Source organism: Achroia grisella, unplaced genomic scaffold (assembly GCF_030625045.1).
Source record: "Achroia grisella isolate CSIRO2021 unplaced genomic scaffold, CSIRO_AGI_Agris_v1 utg241, whole genome shotgun sequence".
NCBI lineage: Eukaryota > Metazoa > Arthropoda > Insecta > Lepidoptera > Pyralidae > Achroia > Achroia grisella.
In genome coordinates, this window is record NW_026712734.1 from 4,830,994 (window position 1) to 4,850,744 (window position 19,751).

At 32.4% G+C, this 19,751-nt stretch overlaps 2 protein-coding genes across 2 annotated transcripts in view; one reads left to right on the top strand and one right to left on the bottom strand.

Moving 5' to 3' along the window:
- Nucleotides 1-2,665: 2,665 nt before the first annotated feature.
- On the top strand, nt 2,666-3,529 carry LOC131842704 (protein lethal(2)essential for life-like). Its single transcript, XM_059191283.1, has one exon. The coding sequence runs from the start codon at nt 2,897-2,899 to the stop codon at nt 3,476-3,478; it is 582 nt and encodes a 193-aa protein (XP_059047266.1). The 5' UTR covers nt 2,666-2,896; the 3' UTR covers nt 3,479-3,529.
- A 776-nt stretch (nt 3,530-4,305) lies between these two features.
- The window catches only part of LOC131842666 (phospholipid scramblase 2-like), a 52,302-nt gene continuing 36,856 nt past the window's right edge, over nt 4,306-19,751 (bottom strand). The window contains exon 2 of the mRNA XM_059191236.1: nt 4,306-4,875. Coding sequence (XP_059047219.1) covers nt 4,311-4,875 — 565 coding nt within the window. The 3' untranslated portion in view covers nt 4,306-4,310. The remainder of the gene's footprint in view (nt 4,876-19,751) is intronic.

Consider the following 19,751-nt stretch of genomic DNA (forward strand, 5'->3'; position numbering starts at 1 on the left):
CGTAGGGTTAGATCGTTTATATAGATTCGTCGCCCGGCGACATCTCTGAGCCGATAGAAGCTTCGCGAATTTGGCGCGTTCTTTCCAGAGATAGACAAACGTTGGCCAATATAATGTAAAATAATTAGTTTCGTCATATCAATTAAACGCTGTACCTAATTATTATTTAAAAATTTACTTTATGTGTAATTGAATATAATACTCTACAGAAAAATTACAAAATATGAAAATATGAAAAATTACAAAATATCCTTGCACAGCCTAATTGTAACCGGTTCATGTCTTATAATTTTGGAGGTTTGACATGCTATAATATAAATAAATATTAGTAATACATATTCCTAAAACAATCTATAGGATCTCAGTACAGGCTTTATATCTGTGATAGAGATTAATTAATTTCATAAGTAAGTTGCTTTATTTATATCTGGGTTACATATGTAGGTACTCGTGAAAATCAATAAATTAAAGAAAGGCCAAATTTTGCTAAATAATGGATTTAATAGCGACAAAGACCATCTTTAAAATACTTTTTGTCGCGAACATACAAAACAAAAACTCCCACTAATGCTCCTTTTAGAAGTCGGGTAATAGGGAGAACATTTATTTTATTTTAATATAAAAACATTCTTTATTTTTCTTACATCAATATCGTCACATAGTTTCAAGATCAGAGAAGAACAAAATAAGAAGAGAGATAAATAAAACGCAGAAAAGGGCATGGACAACGGCATAATTAAAAAAAGGTATTGTATCTATTAAGACTAGGTATGTAGGTTGTAGTAATATAAAATAAATTATTATATATACTAGCATACTACGGGGTATATAATATAAAACAAAAAAAAAATTCTACATCAGTTTTTAAGAAATTTAGCACAAATTCTTGTAATACGTAATGCAATATAACAAAGGTTATAAAAATTACCATTACAAGATACTATAGGTTAATTCTACACTTTAACTTGAAATTTAACAAAAGAATAACAGAAAAATGTTTGCAATACCATCTTGTAAAACGCAATGTTGCCACTTAACACCAGGTGTCGCTACTATCGAATAAAGCGGTCTCGAATGTTCCAGAACATTCGAGAAACGTCTACGATCTTTATTTTAAATACATTAATTAGTTTAAAGGGATGATTAATACCATTTGAATCGATTATTAAATATTAAAAACATCCAAATAGCAGCAAAATTATGTGCATTTCATTCATAAAATTATATTTCTCGTAAAAAAATAATATTAAACTAGAATGTTCTACTCGTATCCGGTTTCTTGTTCTGCTATTCACCATTAGAGGCGCTAGTTGTATCCGGTTATGCATTTTAAAGTTCTAGATTAATCTACAGTAGAAAATTTAAATCAATTAACAGCGTATTTGCGGAAACTGAAATAATTGATAAATATATTGTTAACACATCTTTTTGTATTAATTTAAACATGTCAAAAAGAGTTGGAACGTTCATCGTCGTCACAAAAAATATTATGTGGTATTTATTAAATTCGGAAAATAAATATATGATTTTTTTTTATTACATTGACAATTAGAATAATATCGTAATAAAGTATACTGCCTCACGTACCTGAAATACTTTGTAGGTAAACTAGTTACCCACACCGGCTTCGTACTGGTGTAAATCTATTTATTTATGGTTAATGTGTTATAAATATAAATCTTCCTCTTGAATCACTATCTATTGCTAAAAAATGCATTATAATCCGTTTTGTAGTTTAAGAGATCTAAGCGAACATACAGCGGAAGCATCTTTGTTTTGTACTAAATAAAGATGGTAGGTATATATCTTACTATCTTCATCCAATTTTACTAAGATTACAAATATGATATGCAGATAAATATATGTAGAAATATTCACATACAAAGTTATGTATTTGTAGGTACACGTATGAAAATGTTATAGAAATTTCTCGAATTATTGTAAATTAATTTATAATTGTGTCATGTTGTATGATTAACGTTGTTTTTGTTGCTAAGCGTTATTGATAAAAAAAGTTAAAATGATAAAATGTTTCACGCGACAACGTGGGATAGACTATTAGAATTAGACTAACCAATGCTAAAACCACAGATAACATTACATATAAAACGTACCTAGATAAGTACCTAAAATTTATTTCTCAATAATTGTACCAAATATGTAGGTAGGTACACTAAACTTATTATACCCAGACTATATAAAAAAATCGACCACTATTTTTATACTTTATACGCTATATAAAAGCTGTGAAAAATTGCTCTGGGTAGGTTTATACTTAGTCTACCTGGGTACCTAGATCTATGTATACTTGGCACAATTTTTGAAATAGGATGATAATGCTGGCGGGATGACAGAGCACAAGTTTATTAGAAATTAACCTTAAAATTAAATTTATTATATTTAACATTGCTAGCAATGGGGTCATTGGTCTACATTACTGATATTACTAACAATTTCAACCCTGTCTATTGTTAGAACAATAACCTATATATAACCACGTGTATTTGTAGGTTAAAAATATCTAATATATTTTTCTGCATATATTCTTATATGTATAAGTAAATAATTAAAACCGGTGTTCTTATGCATTTAAACGGTTAAATTGTCAAATTATTATGAAAAATATTATAATTACATTCCTCACAAAAATCAATACCTAGGAAATATTTAAAGCTTAGTAGTTTCTCTATTCATTGCTAGATGGCGTGCTATAGAGTTTTACAAGCACAGGTTTCACGAAATTTCGAGACATTGCTAGTCCATCTTGCTTTTGGATAAAAGCAGTGTGGCGCGGTGCTCGCTGTTAGTACTTGAATTGGAAATCGTACGTACGTTCGTACAGTAATTATTCGCAGTGCAATTTTTCCCACGATAAATACAACAATCAACAATTACAATGTCATTACTACCATATCTCTTTGATGAATATCGCCCACACCGTATACAAGACCAACTTTTTGGCTTAGATTTATCTCCGAACGACTTTTTAACTGACATTTTCGACAGACCAACGCTCCAGATTCGGAAATACATACGTCCATGGCGAAACTTGGCTCTGGCGGCACGGGATCTTGGTTCCACCATTAAATCTGATAAGGACAAGTTTCAAATAAATCTGGACGTCCAACACTTCGCCCCTGAAGAGATATCTGTGAAGACGGCCGATGGATTCGTGGTTATTGAAGGGAAACATGAAGAAAAGAAAGACGACCACGGTTTTGTGTCAAGGCAGTTCACCCGCCGGTACGCTTTGCCTGATGATTGCAATCCAGAGACTGTTGAATCCAAGCTTTCTTCTGATGGAGTTCTGACTGTTACTGCACCCTTACTTACAAAGGGTGGTAAGGATGAGAGATCAGTACCCATTACACATACAGGACCCGTCAGAAGGAAGGTAGCTGATGCTGTGACCAACGAAGCCAATGGGGAAGCGGCAGAGGAAGAAATTAAATCTCCACAAAAGAAGAAAAGACGTTAATAGTTTAATTAGGATAAGCACTTCATATTGAGACTGATTTTGTATTACTTATTAGTAAATAATAATTTGTTATAGATATTTGTGTTGTTTCATTTGTTTGGCACGCGTTAGTACCTTGATTTGATGATGTTGATGCAATAATTTCTTAAATTGTCCCATCGTTGATGATGCGGGCCTAAGGTAGGCCTAGGTACAACTCTAAAACATGAAAGCCGCGCGTGGTTCATTTTTAAGTAAGAGACCAAACAATATTGAGTTTGTAAAATAGTCAATAAGAAATCTTAGCGTTTAGATACATTAGACATATATACGCTTGATAGTTTCAAAATAAGGAATGAAAACGTAATTAATATAGTCTCATGTCTGAAAGGGTTAAATATTAAATTTAAAGATTTAAAATTAGGTATTAAACATTTAGATTACTATAATATGGGTAGTGCCGAGGTATATTTTACTAGAGGTGGCCTTTTTCCAAAGACGTCTGCGTGTGAACTTCAGCCTCGCCTTTTCAGCAAAGCAGCTACTTTGTAAGTTGTGTTACCGTAGGAGAGTGAGGACGGTAGTGGAAGCAACAGTAGCTACTATACGCTGCAAGCGGTCGGTACGATATGGCAATGGAATTTTAGGATATGAAGTCACCACAAATTAGTCACCGGCTCCTATGATAACATGATTACTGTACGGCTATTCGTCTATATAGGAGATTTTATATAGATCTATTTACCATCAGATATGCCTTCGACTTTGTCCGCTTCTCGAATCACATAAAAAACAGTAAATAAAATTTCGTATACATTAAATATATCAAAAGTCAATAATGCTATTTAATACTTCAAACGGCCAGTAAAAAGCATGCACCTAATATGACTGCTTTATCTCCCACATCAATATCAACAGGGAACGTGATCCTGAAGTTCTTAACATCCAGAACCATCCATTTCGTCCCGATCCCAATCACTTCATCCCGCGACGATATATCATAGACAAAATGGAAGAAACCTTTAGCTTTTATCTTCACAACCACTTCGCCATGTTTATTTTTGATTTGGAAGTTCCTGCAAGTTGTTTGTTCCACGGAACCCACGTAATATCCTGGAGGGGCCCACACTACAATTCTGTTCAGACATAACCTAAAAGGCCTTTTCACTTGTATCACCTCGTTACCGTAATAATTAAAGATTTTCAAGTCAAACCTTCTGCAGTGTTTATTTTTTACCGCCAAAAACACCTTCTGTCCGAGTTTATTGAACACGGTGTAACTAGTGTGATTCTTGCCTATCACATTGTGTAAAGAATCAACATTTTCAGCTACAATAAATTCGTCTAATGGACAGATGTAGGCTAATCCGGGGTATTCTATATGTATGTTAGGACATGGCATCCACATTGTAGTTTCTCTATGTTACTCTTTAGGATTTTCATTTAAGGTTGTCTTAATTTTGATTTGAGGTTATCTGATTCATTGTTGACTCATTTTTGTAGAGACCGTGTTTATTTTCCATTTGACTTATTCATTCTCCTCAACGAGAAAGAGAACTAATAATTGTTTATTATTTCTTTTTTGAATGGTAATTTAAAAAAAAACGGAAATAGTAATTTTTAATTGTACGCAACTGATTCGTTTGATGGTCAATAGCTTGACAGTTATCTGTATTACACAAAATAAAAGGATTTTTAAGATAGGTTTGTTGGTGATTAATTGTTAAGAAATGTCGTTTCCTTAATTTTGTGTTGGCAACAATTTTGATGGATTCATAAATAAAAGAAAAGTATAATTCGTTCTGTTGTCGGTCTTGTACAAGTAATGCATTGTATGCATTATGTATATTTAATAGGGTGCGAAATATATATTTTGCTAGTAATTAGTTTTTTCATAATTTGATAATGAAGTGTTCTATTAGATAGTTTTGTTAACAGCACGATCTATTGTCATAGGTATATAATATTTTGAGTAGTAGCTTTCAATATAATTCTACTGTCTGGTAGATGGCGCTATTTCAATATATCAATATGCTTTGTTGCAGGTTTTTCTTATCGTACATAAGACACAAGATGGCGCTGTTACCAATTTAATTTTAATATGCCATTTTTAGTGACAAGAAAGATAATTTCAGAAATGGACCATAAGATTTGCGTTACACCGTGATTGCAATTTTTTTTTATTATATTCAATAACAGTTTTACCTTTAAGATGACTTAAAATGCCTACAAGCTTCTAGAATGTTGCTGTTTTATCTGTTACTTTTTTCTTCTTTCTCCTATATAATTTATACAAAACAGCACTAGAGAATCTATTCCTTTTATATAATTTTCAATCATTAAGCATTTTAATAAAGTACTTTTGATGTTTAATACATACAGAGCAGTGATTCAAACCGTACAAGAATCCTCTTACATTGGTTTTGCCGTTCATAAACATCTTCATTCTCGTACACTGGTACAAGATTTTGATCTACAAATCGGTCAAAATACTATTAAATACTTTGTTAGGGAGTCAAATAACGAGATATCTGGTTCTACAGTAATGTATTTATATGTGTATATAGTGTATATAGATTAGAAATAAGTATTAAGATAAGCGCTTTTGCTGCAGACAAACTGCTGAGTTTTGCGGCTTATTGTTTATATTTTATTCTGTATAAATTTGTGTGTAAATAAATTAAAAAAAAATCATTGAGTTCTTCATTCGAGGCTTAATGTTTCATGGTTAGTACACCATATAGGTACAAACTACAATTGTTTTACGACATATATATTATATATATATATATATGTCGCATCATCATCATCATCATCATTATATATATTAATATTGTATCTATAGAACATTGATCTAAACAATTGAGATCCATCCGTTTAGTTCGCAGCTCTCTTGAGAGAGTTCTCTTCAGTTTAGTTCGTTCTTTCCTTATGATTAAGGGGGTAAAATAAAATAGGGCATGAAAATTTGAATGTATTTCGTCATTTTTCAAATTAGAACATTATTTTATCTGTGCTAGAACGATGAAACTTTTTTCTTTGGTTTTTTTTTGGGTAAGATAATTGTATATCTTGTCTTTATGTCCTGAAGATCACTAGTTCACAGGAACAAAGTCGCGGACACAGCTAGTAATTCAATAAATTAACTAAAGAGCGTTTTTTTATGGATGATAATGAAATGGTGCACCCGCCTGCGCTAACAGTTTATGCTGGCGGGGCACCAGTGGTGGATGATAATACGAACATGAGGTCAGGTCAGTTAACCGATACAAATTCACCAGGAATTTACACGATGGCCAACCTGACATGGTACATTGCTAGTAATGGGGTCGTGAGTCCACATTACTCACAATTCCCTTCCCCGAACTAAAGAGCGATAGATCTGCGAACTAATTCTTTCGCGGTCTACACAGGCCTATTCGTAAGACCGTAAGCCATACATTCGGGTTATTGTGATCTATTTGGATGACACAATGCTGTGACGGCTAATCAAACAGACTGAAGGGTTCTAATAGCTATAAATCCTTGGCCTATAATAATAGATGGAGTATGGAACATAGAAAAGTCAAGGAAAATTACCCTCCTTGAGACACGAGCGCAAAATATAGTATTATCTGATTTATACTTTAGATTACCTTTTGTTTGAGATATTGTTTGGAATAAAAAAAAATACTCTGATTTTTATATCCCAGGATAGCACAAACAGCGCCATCTAGCCTCAAGTTAAGTAGAGCTTGTGTCATGGCTATTTGTTGACTTATTTATATATGTTGCGCCAAGACTGGTCACATCATGGTTGAAGTAAAAAAAATCTTGGACTATTTATTTAACAGATAAAAACGTAGTTACTTTAGTATTTATTTACCTCCTCTCGAATAATAATAAATTCAATAGTTTTATTAATTTCATCAAAATAAATAAATACCCATTGTCTTCAACAACGATTATTTCCCGCCAAATATTCCGCTCTTATCTCTGGCATTTTTTGCTTCAATTGATCCTGATAGGAACCGAAAAGGGACTATGATTACACAGCCATGTAATAATTCTATTTATTTCGTTACTTTCATCTCAGTGACGAAGATAAAACGTCTCTCTGTCTACCCCATTTAGGATTACTGGGATAAACTTTGTATAAAGTCATCTGGGAATAATTGTATCGCCTATTTGCACATTTTCTTTCTTTTTTCTTCTAATTATATGGAATTTGCTATATAATCTGTGTTTTGTTAAAGGGTGAGATGTGGTAGTGAAATTACAAAATGAAGGTCGAGGGTTCGATTCCTCGCACGGAACAAACATTTGTATCAATGAGTATGACTTTGTCTGGGTGTTCTATATGTATAGTATGTGTATTTACAAAAATAAATGTATCTATGTATTTATATCAGTTGTCTAGTACCCATAACACAAGCTCTGCTTAGCTTGGGACTAGATGGCGTTGTGTGAATTGTTCTGAGATATTATTATATTATTATTATTATATGTATACATATACACGACTACTATAGTCGTGTATACTTAATTATTTCTAATCTATATACATATATATGTAAAACAAAATATAATATATACATCTCAGTTTCCTTATTACGAAGAAATCTTTAATTGAATTGCCTTATTGTTGTCTCCATGTAGACGTCCACACACACGTACGTAGAGACAAACACTTTCTATATGAATAGTTGTTCATATATATAGTAATAAAGTATAAATGATGAAACTAACATATAAGAAAATATAATATATTTGTTCGCATAGCTACGGCTTGAGCTATATATATTACTCACTGATGGAATATGGGATGCATAGACCCGCTTTGCATATTTTATTTTTCTACTAATTACTGTACAGTTCGATTTCCGGGTAGGCTAAAAAGTATGTTTTACTGAAATTGTTATGAAATCACTTATGTTACTGTTAGTTTAATTAGAAAAGGGTATACCAAGTTAAAAGTCTGATAGAATGCGCACGAAACTGAACCGTTTTTACCAAGAAATAAAGTTGAAATATAAATAGAAATATTGAACTTTTTATGCTAAATTGATTACATGACCACGTGTACAATTTTTTTTTAATTTGTAATTATACTGTTTACTACTATCATTACCTTCCTCTTGAATTACTCTATCTATTTAAAAAACCGCTTCAATATCAGTTGCGTAGTTTTAAAGATCTAAGCATACATAAGGAAATTGAATATTTTATGTTAGTATATTTGAAAGAGTTTTATTCAGATTAAATCAAATAACCATTGAGTGAATATATCCTTTGAATTGTTCATTATCACAAAGTAGTTTCTTTATTAGTTTGGAATTATTAGAATATTATTTTATCTTCAAATTCTCTCCATATCAGTCCCATAAATATTTCTCATTGTTACTATTAGTGTCAAATGATGATAACCTAAAAGAAGTTAGAGTAAAATTGACGGTTCTATTCCTACTCTACTATTTATTTAACTAATTTCGGTGATTAATTTAAATGCTGGTTCACAATTTCTTCTGGAGATCTACTAATATAGTGTATCTACTAATATAGTATAATAACAATGCTCTAATAAGGCAGCACTTGGCTTAACAAAAAATGTTATGTTTTGTAATGAGAGAGTCATGGCATAAGGGTTTGTTTTTGATTGTTCTCTTCAAAGGTGGTGAGAATAAAAAAAATACATTTTTATTCCAGGCTACATCTCTGGTAATGAGAACAGTGATATCAAGTCAAAAATTAACCTGAGAGACTGCAGTAGGGTTTTCCTATCAAGATAACCATCTTGGTAGGATATCTAAATATAAATGTCTTACCATCATTTAATTTGCTCTTTTTTTTTGTTTGTTCTTTATATTGTATTTTTTTACATTGCACTGAATAAAATATTTTTCTTTCATTCTTACTTTCTTGGTAGGAAGAGCAAAACACCTTATGTACTGTGAAAAATGAGCACATCAAGTGTTGCAATTACCTCGACATCGACAGTTAGTATATTAATTTAATTTGTCTATCGCACATTTTTTTAGGAAAACAATGAACTTTAGTAGTTAAAAAACAAAACCTTATTAAAGAACAAAATTTTTCCAAATCGTTAAAGCAGTTTCATTGATACAACAAATATAAGCATTTTTATTTTGAAGGAAAAAACGTACAAAGGTTTATAACATGGTTATTGTAAAAAAAACATCGAATCATATTTATTGTTCCACTCCACAGATGTTATGTTCTGTACACACATACGAAGCGCGGCGCTCCGTCTTAAGGACGACATATGAAGTAATTTTTTTTCCAACGGCCCACCATACGAAACGTCACCTTATCTGTACAACATTAAAGTCCAAATTTGCGTCGTACGCGAAATATTTTTTCCATTTCATATTTACGAATATGCCCCAAATTCCCCAAAAATTAGAACCGTGAAAGCCGGGGGGTGGTTGTGGGTAGTACGAATTTTTCTACACACACAAACGTATTAGTGGGGGGCGCGAGGGGGGGGGGGGGGAATGAGATAGTAGATAGTTTTAGAAAAGGAGGAATGTTATATGTTTGGAGCAAACGAAGTGGGGTACGTCGGCTCATTTGGACTCATTTTGTTTTAATTTAATATGATTAATTAGCAGGCGAGTCGGGTTCTCTCGGAGTTTATTCTCCTAGCTGGTTGCTAGCAGTAAGTCTACTGTTTGGTAGAATGTGGTAATCACTATAACTGCTATTTTAAGCGACGTACACTTTATATAAAGTCATCTGAGTACTTCTGCCGTATCTATTGCTTATTCTTGCTAATATGCAGCTTTGTTTGATATATTTCTGTTTACATAATAAGCACCACAGGACCTTAACACAGCGCCATCTAGTATCAAGCTAAGCAGAGCTTGTGTTATACTAGACAACTTATATAAATACTTACATATTTTTTTTTGTAAATACATACATATACTTTGCTGTATTTCTGATTAAATAATGATAACCACAGATGAATTCACACAGCGCCATCTACCTTGTGTTATGGGTACTAGACAACTGATATAAATACTTAGATATATTTTTTTTTGTAAATACATACATATCACACAGATCGCCATCTAGTCCTAACCTAAGCAGAGCTTGAGTTATGGGTACTAGACAACTGATATAAATACTGAGATACATTTTTTTTTGTAAATACATACATATAACTGATTAAATAAATAATTCACACAGCGCCATCTAGTCCTAACCTAAGCAGAGCTTGTGTTATGGGTACTAGACAACTGATATAAATACTTACATATTTTTTTTTGTAAATACATACATATACTTTGCTGTATTTCTGATTAAATAATGATAACCACAGATCAATTCACACAGCGCCATCTAGTCCTAACCTAAGCAGAGCTTGTGTTATGAGTACTAGATAACTGATATAAATACATAAATATATATATTTTTTAAATGCATACATATTACAACATAGTAAATATACAGATCTGGCTTTGCAGCTTTCTTGGTTGTATTCCAAATATAATAATAATAACCACAGTTAACACAGCGCCATCTAGTCCCATGGTAAGCAGAGCTTGTGTTATGGGTACTAGTCAAGTGAAATAAATATTTAAATATATTTTTTTGTAAATACATACATTTTATACGTAGAAAATACATTGACTACTACCATTTTGCAGCTTTCTTTGTTATATTTAAATAGAGATAGAAATAGAAATAATTTTTATTCAAATAAACTTAATATAAGCACTTTTGAATAGTCGAGTTTTTTGATTCCACCGCTCATTCGGAATGCAGATTCATCACAAGAAGAATGAGCAAGAAACTTATGCGTTGCTCTTTTAAATAAATATTGATTTAATTATATTTACATTAACAAGGATTAGGCATGCGACAATCGACATAGAAACCGCTATGCACTTAATCTCTGTTCAATATTCTGGATTAAATGATAATAATTATATGATTAATTCACACAGCGCCATCTAGTCACAAGCTAAGGAGAGCTTGTGTTATAGGTACTAGACAACTGATCTCTTCTTCTTCAGTCGTTCTCTCTTGGCAGAATGGTCGTGGCTTTTATGATGGTAACTCCTCGTTGTCCTTGGCGACAGAGCTCCTCGTAATTTGCCTCCATCCGGTAAGGGTTTTAGCAGCACGAGAACGTTGTACAATGAACTGCTGTGTAGCTGTTTTTATAAGATCAGTCCATCTCGTTGCTGAGACCCGGAGAACGTCTGATAATTTAAACAAGTGTTATAAATTTATACATGTATATAAATAAAATTGGAGTGTCTGTTTGTAATATTGAAATAACCGTTTTTTACTACATGCATATGAATATAAATACGATACATACACCAAAATAACATTTTTTACAATTTTCGTCTATCTGTCTGTCGGTCTGTTTATTCCGGCTAATCTCTGAAATGGCTAGACCGATTTTGATGGGACTTTCATTGGCAGGTAGCTGATGTCATAAGAAATAACCGAGACAAGTTTTATTTTTAAAAAATCTCTTATTAACTTTTTTTGTTAAATTCCACGCGGACGAAGTCGCGAGTACAACTTGTACTTAAATATATTTTTTTAAATGGATATATATTATACATAGAAAATACACTGTTACGACCTTGCAGCTTTCTTGGTTGTATTCCGGATTTAATAATAATAATACCTATAGGACAGTTAATACAGCGCCATCTAGTCCCAAGCTAAACAAAGCTTGTGTTATGGGTACTAGACAACTGATATAAATAGACAAATATTTTTTTCTTAAATATATACATAATTACGGCCTCGGTGGCCTAGCGGTTTAGCACATCGCCTTACTTCCGATGGTCGCGGGTTCGATCTCGCACGGCACAAACATTTGTATTCATGAGTATGATTATTTGTATCGGTCTGGGTATTTTCTATGTATAATATGTATGTATATACGAAAAACAAAACATATCTATGTATTTGTATCAGTTGTCTAGTACCCATAACACAAGCTTTAGGTAGCTTAATTTGAGTCTAGATGGCACTGTGTGAATTGTTCTGAGATTATTTATTAATTAACTTAGTAAATACTTACACTAATACAAACAAACATACTCATGAGTCATGAATGCGATGATACAGTGCGAGGAATAGAATATAATGCCCATCGGAATAAGTCGGTGCGCTAAACCACTACACTACAGAGTAAATGGCGAGATATTGCAGTGAAATTTCAGGATACTCAAGCATTTCTTTTTTTACTATGAAATACAAATGAAGTTTGTATTTACAAAATCATCAGCTTCGTTTTATATAACGTAGTGATGTATATTATATATATAAAATTTATTTGTTGCAGTCAGTTTGTACACCATTATTAAAATTGAAGAATTCGTTAACGATAATAATGTTTTTATAGAAAAACTTTAAATCTATAGCACTGACAATATTATCTGGTTACACTAATAATGAGTTCGTAGCGACTTCTATATTGATTATCGCATGCCTCTTACTTGTTATACTGTAATTATTTATATAAAAAAACCATCTATTAAAAAGAGCAACACACAAATTTCTTGCTCATTCTTCTTGTGATGAATCTGCATTCCGAATGAGTGGTAGAATCAAAATATGACTATTCAAAAGTGCTTGTAATGAGTTTATTTGAATAAAGATTATTTCTATTTCTATTATTTTTCTAAATGACGGCCTCAATGGTCTAGCGGTTTAGCACACCGGTTTTATTTCTGAGGGTCGCGCGTTCGATTCCTCGTGCGACACAAATGTTTTGTATTCATGGGTACGATGGTTTGTATCGGTCTGCGTGTTTTCTATATATATTCTGTATGCATTTACAAAAAAAAGTATCTATGTATTTGTATCAGTTGTCTAGTGCTCATAACAGAAGCTTTGTTTATTTTGGGACTACATGGAGCTGTAGGTAATTTCAGTATATCCTTCGGTATCTTATACTAAATTTGTATACTCATTTCTATAAAAGACCCAATGATAGTTTCTAAACGATACTTTAACGGCAAGTTTGTCTCTACATATAGTATTAAAAAAAAAGTAAACTCCACGCAGACGTAGTCGCAGGTAACAGTTAGTCTTTAAATGTCATTGAAGTCTGATTTTTCGTGACCTGAATACGATGTTATCATAACTAATGATTAGTATTAAAAAAAAAATAAGTAAAACAGATCACGTGCTTGTCTAATCATAGACAGCCGATTTCGCGTGAAGCTAGAAACTGTACTACACTATGGACATCTCGTCATCCTGTGACGTTGTGGAGCATCCTAAAATACCATACCACTTACCATCAGGTGGGCCGTAAGCTTATTTACCATTCTAATATATATATACAACTACAGATAATATAATATTTTACAACTTAACTACAAGAAAATAATAATCATAACTTTATTACAAACTGGGTGGTCACACGTTCAATTCCATATGAAATTTTATTTTCAGATTTTCATTTTATTGAAAGTGGTTCAGTTACATGAGTATTCTGCCTGGCCATTTGGTTTAGTATACCCTTTATGTGTATAATAATCTAGATGACGAACTCGCGGGTACAACAGTTATAAATAAGTATTAAGTTAAGCGCTTTTGCTGCAGACAAAATGCGGGGTAGTTTTGCGGCTTGATTTTTATTTATTTTATTTAAATAACTTTAATGCACGTCATACACAGGTAAAAAGTACATATGGCGGACTTAACACCTAATGGCATTTTCTACCAGTCAACCATGAGTTGTGCAGAGATAAGTTGTTGGCGGTGCAAACAATAATATATTATTTTATAGAATATACATGAATAAATATATATATATATACACATGTAACTACATAAATATTCCTACAAATATACACAAAAATACATATACATATACAAAAATATACCATACACACATAAATATATGACCAATAATCTGACAATGAAATAGTGATTAATTGATTGATTTTTATATTTTATTTGTATAAATTTGTTTGTAAATTAAATAAAAATAAATTAAAAAAAAATATTTAGTACCGGCACTCAATTAGTAGCCACTGATTTAATTCTGCATTCTATAACAAATTATAAAAACAACAAAACAAATTATAAAGCTACCTACTGACCAATTTATGTATATATACATTATTCAATTTATGTATATATTCATTCGCCTGGTGGGTTGTGTCAACATCTATACATATAAATAAAATTGCAGTGTCTGTTTGTAATATTGAAATAACCGCATTTCCGCATATATCACGGGGAGTGTTCTAAGGAATTGTTCGGATTAATACCAGCTGCTGAGTTTCACCACCGTACCACCCGCCAGAAACTGAAATACCATCCTGATCATCTGGATGAATGGCGGTCTTCCACCGTGCGGTTTTCTAGAAACTTTTTGCCTCGCACAACCACATTGTGGAATCACCTTCCAGCAATGGTATTTCCGAACCGATACGATATTGAAACCTTCAAGAAAAGTGCTTATTCCTTTTTAAAAGGCCGACAACGTACTTGCCTTACTTAATTCCCCTGGTGTTGCGGGTGCTCATGGGCAGCGGTAATCACTTACCATCAGGTGAGCCGCATGCTCGTTTGTCCCTGTGTTATAAAAAAAAAGATTCTCTAATCCCCCGTCCAATTCAAACGAGGAACAAATGACGACTGCCTGTACAGAGGTTCATTTATATCAAGATATCAATCTAGTGACGGTAGCTAAAGAAACTCCTGTGTTATAAAAAAAAAAGTAACCGTTTTTTACTACATGCATATGCATATTTCCATTCTCGAAGAACTCGGCATCAAGCAGCGTCTATCTACATTAACACAATCGCGCATCCTTACCTTCTTTGGTCACGTCTCGCATAGAAACAACTCATCCATAGAGCACCTTGTACAGGGTAGAGTTGACGGTACTAGACCTCGTGGACTATCATCCATGCGATGGACCGACCAAGTAAAAGCAGCAGTAGGCGATCCGCTCCACGAGTGCACCAGAATGGCAGCGAGTAGGGAGAAGTGGCGAGCTGTTGTACGGCCGATGACATCTGACTCTCACTCTACTACATAATGACTACGACTGTTCTGACAAGAGCGAATCGAATAAGAAGAAGAAGAATATGAATATAAATACGGCACATACACCAAAATAACATGTTTTACAATTTTTGTCTGTCTGTGACACGTCACAAGTCATTGTCAGCGAGAGTACGTCATCTGAGTGATTGCCAGTAAATCATTACATATAAATAAAATTGAAGTGTTTGTTTGTAATATTAAAATAACAGTTTTTTACTACATGCATTTTGGTGTATGTACCATACACCAAAATAACATTTTTAACAATTTTTGTCTGTCTGTCTATTTGTCTGTCTGTTCGTTCCGGCTAATCTCTGTACTGGCTGGACCGATTTTGACGGGACTTTTTTCGCACGTAGCTGATGTAATAAGGAGTAACTTAGGATACTTTTATTTTAGAAAAATATTGTTAAATTCCACACGGACGAAGTCGCGGGATCAGCTAGTATAAGATATATATATATATAGATATTAATATCACTAACATTAACCTTTATGTATTTTTTTGCATCAAAATTAGTTTGAGAGCATAGTGGCCTAGTGGTTTGCTACCCGGACAGTCTGGAGTTCGCATCTAACCGTGGCAAAAAAAATCGTGTGGCTGTTTTTTATACTACGATGGTGGTATACTTTTAACTGGAACGACTCCCGTATCGAAACAAAATGATCATAAAGGTAGCGGGTTCGAATCAAGCCAGCACTAAAGTTTTGTGAAATTTCTGACTAATTCTCCGCTGGTGAATTGCTGGTGGTATTAAAAAATACAGACAACCCAAAATTTCACCCCTCTATCTCCAACCCTATTTTTAAATAGCGATTTTAATTTATATGGCAAAACAACATTTGCGGGGTCAGCTATTAAATATATGTAATATAAATTCGGGAAAACATTTTTTATTTTCTTTTCTAACCCAGGTTTGGTATGTTCTGATATCTATGACTGATTTATTTTGTTACTCAAGTAACTATTTATTTATCTATGTCAACTATTTTTACATTAAATTTTGTTTGTATTCACACAAAATTCTGAAAAATGTAATTTTGAACAACATTTATTTAAACGGGCAACACACATAACATGTACCTTGTAATTAATAGCTGATTTGTATTTGTAGAATATAATTGTTTGGCTGAAAGGAAATTTCCAGGGCCGTAAAATACTTAATAAAAATAAAAAAGTTTTTGCTCGTTCTTTTTGTGTCTTAAGGTTGAGTCGCATTAACAACCTTACCTTGCGTTATATAGCACTCAATGGTTCAATACACTTATCTTATATATAAAATTCTCTTGTCACAGTTTTCGTTCCCATACTCCTCCGAAACGGCTTGACCGATTCTCATGAAATTTTGTGAGCGTATTGAGTAGGTCTGAGAATCGGCCAACATCTATTTTTCATCCCCCTAAATGTTAGGGGTAGTCCACCCCTAATTTTTTTTTATTTGAAGGCAAAACAACGTTTGCCGGGACAGCTAGTTTTATATAAAAAACATCTATTCAAAAGAGCAACACACAAGTTTCTTGCTCATTCTTCTTGCGATGAATCTGCGTTCCGAATGAGTGGTAGAATAAAAAAATATGACTATTCAAAAGTTCTTATATTAAGATAATTTGTTTTTAGATTATTTCTATTTTATTCTAATCCCCGATGTAAAGAGATTTGTTATAAGTCTCTCCTGCATGTGTATTTGTCTGTGGTATAGTAACTGCTAAACTATGGGCAGATTTTAATTTTTTATATAAAATACAATGAAAAAAGTTATGGGATATTTATATCTCACAAATCATTCACACAATCAATACCTGACGGTTTCGGGGGTCCAAAAATCAAAATTAAAAAATCATTTAAGGACATTTTAGCCGCTTATGGCCGTCAAATTTTGTATATTACAATTTATTCCTTACGGTTCAGTTCAATATGATTCAATTTAAAAAAAATGGCAAGAAACTCATATGAATTACTTTTTTTTAAAGCCAGTTTATTTACAATGCATATTTATATAGGTGTCTATGTCTAACATTAAATGAAAATCCGGTGCATGAACAACTATTGCCATGCACGCTCGTCATTCAAGTAATCGTTTAGTGAGTAATGGGCCTTGCTCAATAAATATTATTTAAAATATGTTTTGAATTTTTTTAGTTAGCTAAACTTGGATCTAGATGGCGCTGTGTGAATTGTTCTGAGATTATTAATATTATTAACAGATCAATGTTTTATTGTGACGGAGGTTATTTTTTTTTTATTTGTTTATACAGTACTGTAAGGTGTCAACAAGTTTTGCGTCATCACCGCTTAGAACAATAACGTTTGTATGAAACTGTGAATCAATTATTTTTAACAAGCAATAGTTTGTATGGATTCATTTTGTAGGCCTTGTCCGCGTGTGCGAGCTCGTACCTTATAGGATCAAACAATTTAAAAAAATGTGGGAAAAAGTCCTCAAGTTATTATTTTTTTAAACCATGTAGTACTATCTATGCTCACGGTTTCATCCGCGTAAAATTTATAGCCCATATGTTATTCTGATGTATAAACTATATTACTGTAAAGTTTCATCAAATTCCGTTCAGTTGTTTTTGCGTGAAAGACTAACAAACATCCATACTAATAAACTTTCGCGTTTATAATATTAATAAGATTAATTTTCGTTTGATTTCCATAATTGCAGTGCCAACTTTTATAAAACATAGTGTTTATTTGCTCTGTCAATATGTGCCGAATGACCATAGATATTTACAATATAGATTTAAAAAACAATTGCGAACATAGATTTTAAAAACCGAACGAAAGACTTTCCATTTTAAACTTTTCATATAACTTTTTCTAATTAGTCTACTATTAGAACGTAATGTTTATTTACTCGGTGTAAGCCAATAAACGTTTTTAAAATTTATTAAAAAAAAGAAAATAACAAAATTAACAAACATAGATATTAAAAATTGAACAATATTATTAGAAAACTTTATTTATTGTGTTACAATTAATTAATAAAAATATCTAATTAAATTACTCAAATATAAATTTAAAAATCGAACTATATTCTTATATATTTTTTTCATTTATCTTATATATTTTAAGTGCCTGCTCTAAAATATTATGTTTACATGGTCTGTTCGTTCGATACTCAATTGGGTAATACGTGATGCATTTTGCATTTAAAAAAAATTAATACTTTAATTGAATTCTCGGACACAGGTTTTAAAAATCGAACAATATTAATAGATTTATTTTTCATTTACTATTAAGTGTCTATAGATACTCTAAAATATTGTTTACATTCTCTGTGTGTTCGAAACTCAATTGATAAAATCAAAAGCAAATTCCATTTTTAAAAAAAAAATATTTTTAATTGTATTCTCGAACACGGATTTAAAAAACGAACAACATACGACGAGTTAACTTTTTTATTTTACTTTTAGTGCGTTCGATATCCAATGCCCATTGGCGTTACAACATTCCATTTTCGAAAAAAATGAATAAAGAATATAAAATGAAATTTCTCGAACGTGGATTTTAAAAAGCGAACAATATAGGAGAGAATATTTTCATTTTACAGTCGGTGCTGAGTCCTGGGGCCCGGGTGGTTTTAAAAATCGAATCAGGCTCCGGCCTTGAAGCGAGGAGAAAGAGGCGTCCTCGGCGTCAACACATAAATCATATTTCTGGAGAATTTTTAAAAGTCCTATTGCTTTCGCGTATTTGCCATGTACTCCCCCCGCGGGGGTGTAGGGGGTGGCGTGTGTACTTACTCCCTCGTTTCCTAGTTCTGCTCGTTGTGTACAGGGTGCGTGCGTTTGTGTTCGCTGTTGCTTAGTGATTTGTGGCCTTGAAATTAATTTGTATTGTTTATTGTACACATTGGTCTAATATGGATTGTTTAATTATTTTTTTTTATATATCTTTATTTAAGTATATATTAGTTATTTTATTTTTTATCGCAAACTTTTTACATATATTTAAACATCATCAAACGCCGTAAACTGCTGTTCTTGGGTCCCTATACATATATATTTAACACCATCACACGCTGTAAACTGCTGGGTCACATAATGCGGAATCAAAAATACAGTTTTCTGCAATTAATAATTCAGGGTTGCCGAAGACCAGCCAGACGCAGTACTTCGTGGTTGAAAAACCTCAGGTAGTGGTTTAGAATATGACAATAATAATAATAATCCCAGGACAATTCACACAGCGCCATCTAGACCCAAGTTAAGCTAGCTAAAGCTTGTGTTACGGGTACTAGATAAC

Coding starts and splice junctions, on each gene's coding strand:
- LOC131842704 (XM_059191283.1), top strand. CDS start 2,897: ATGTCATTACTACCATATCTCTTTGATGAATATCGCCCACACCGTATA.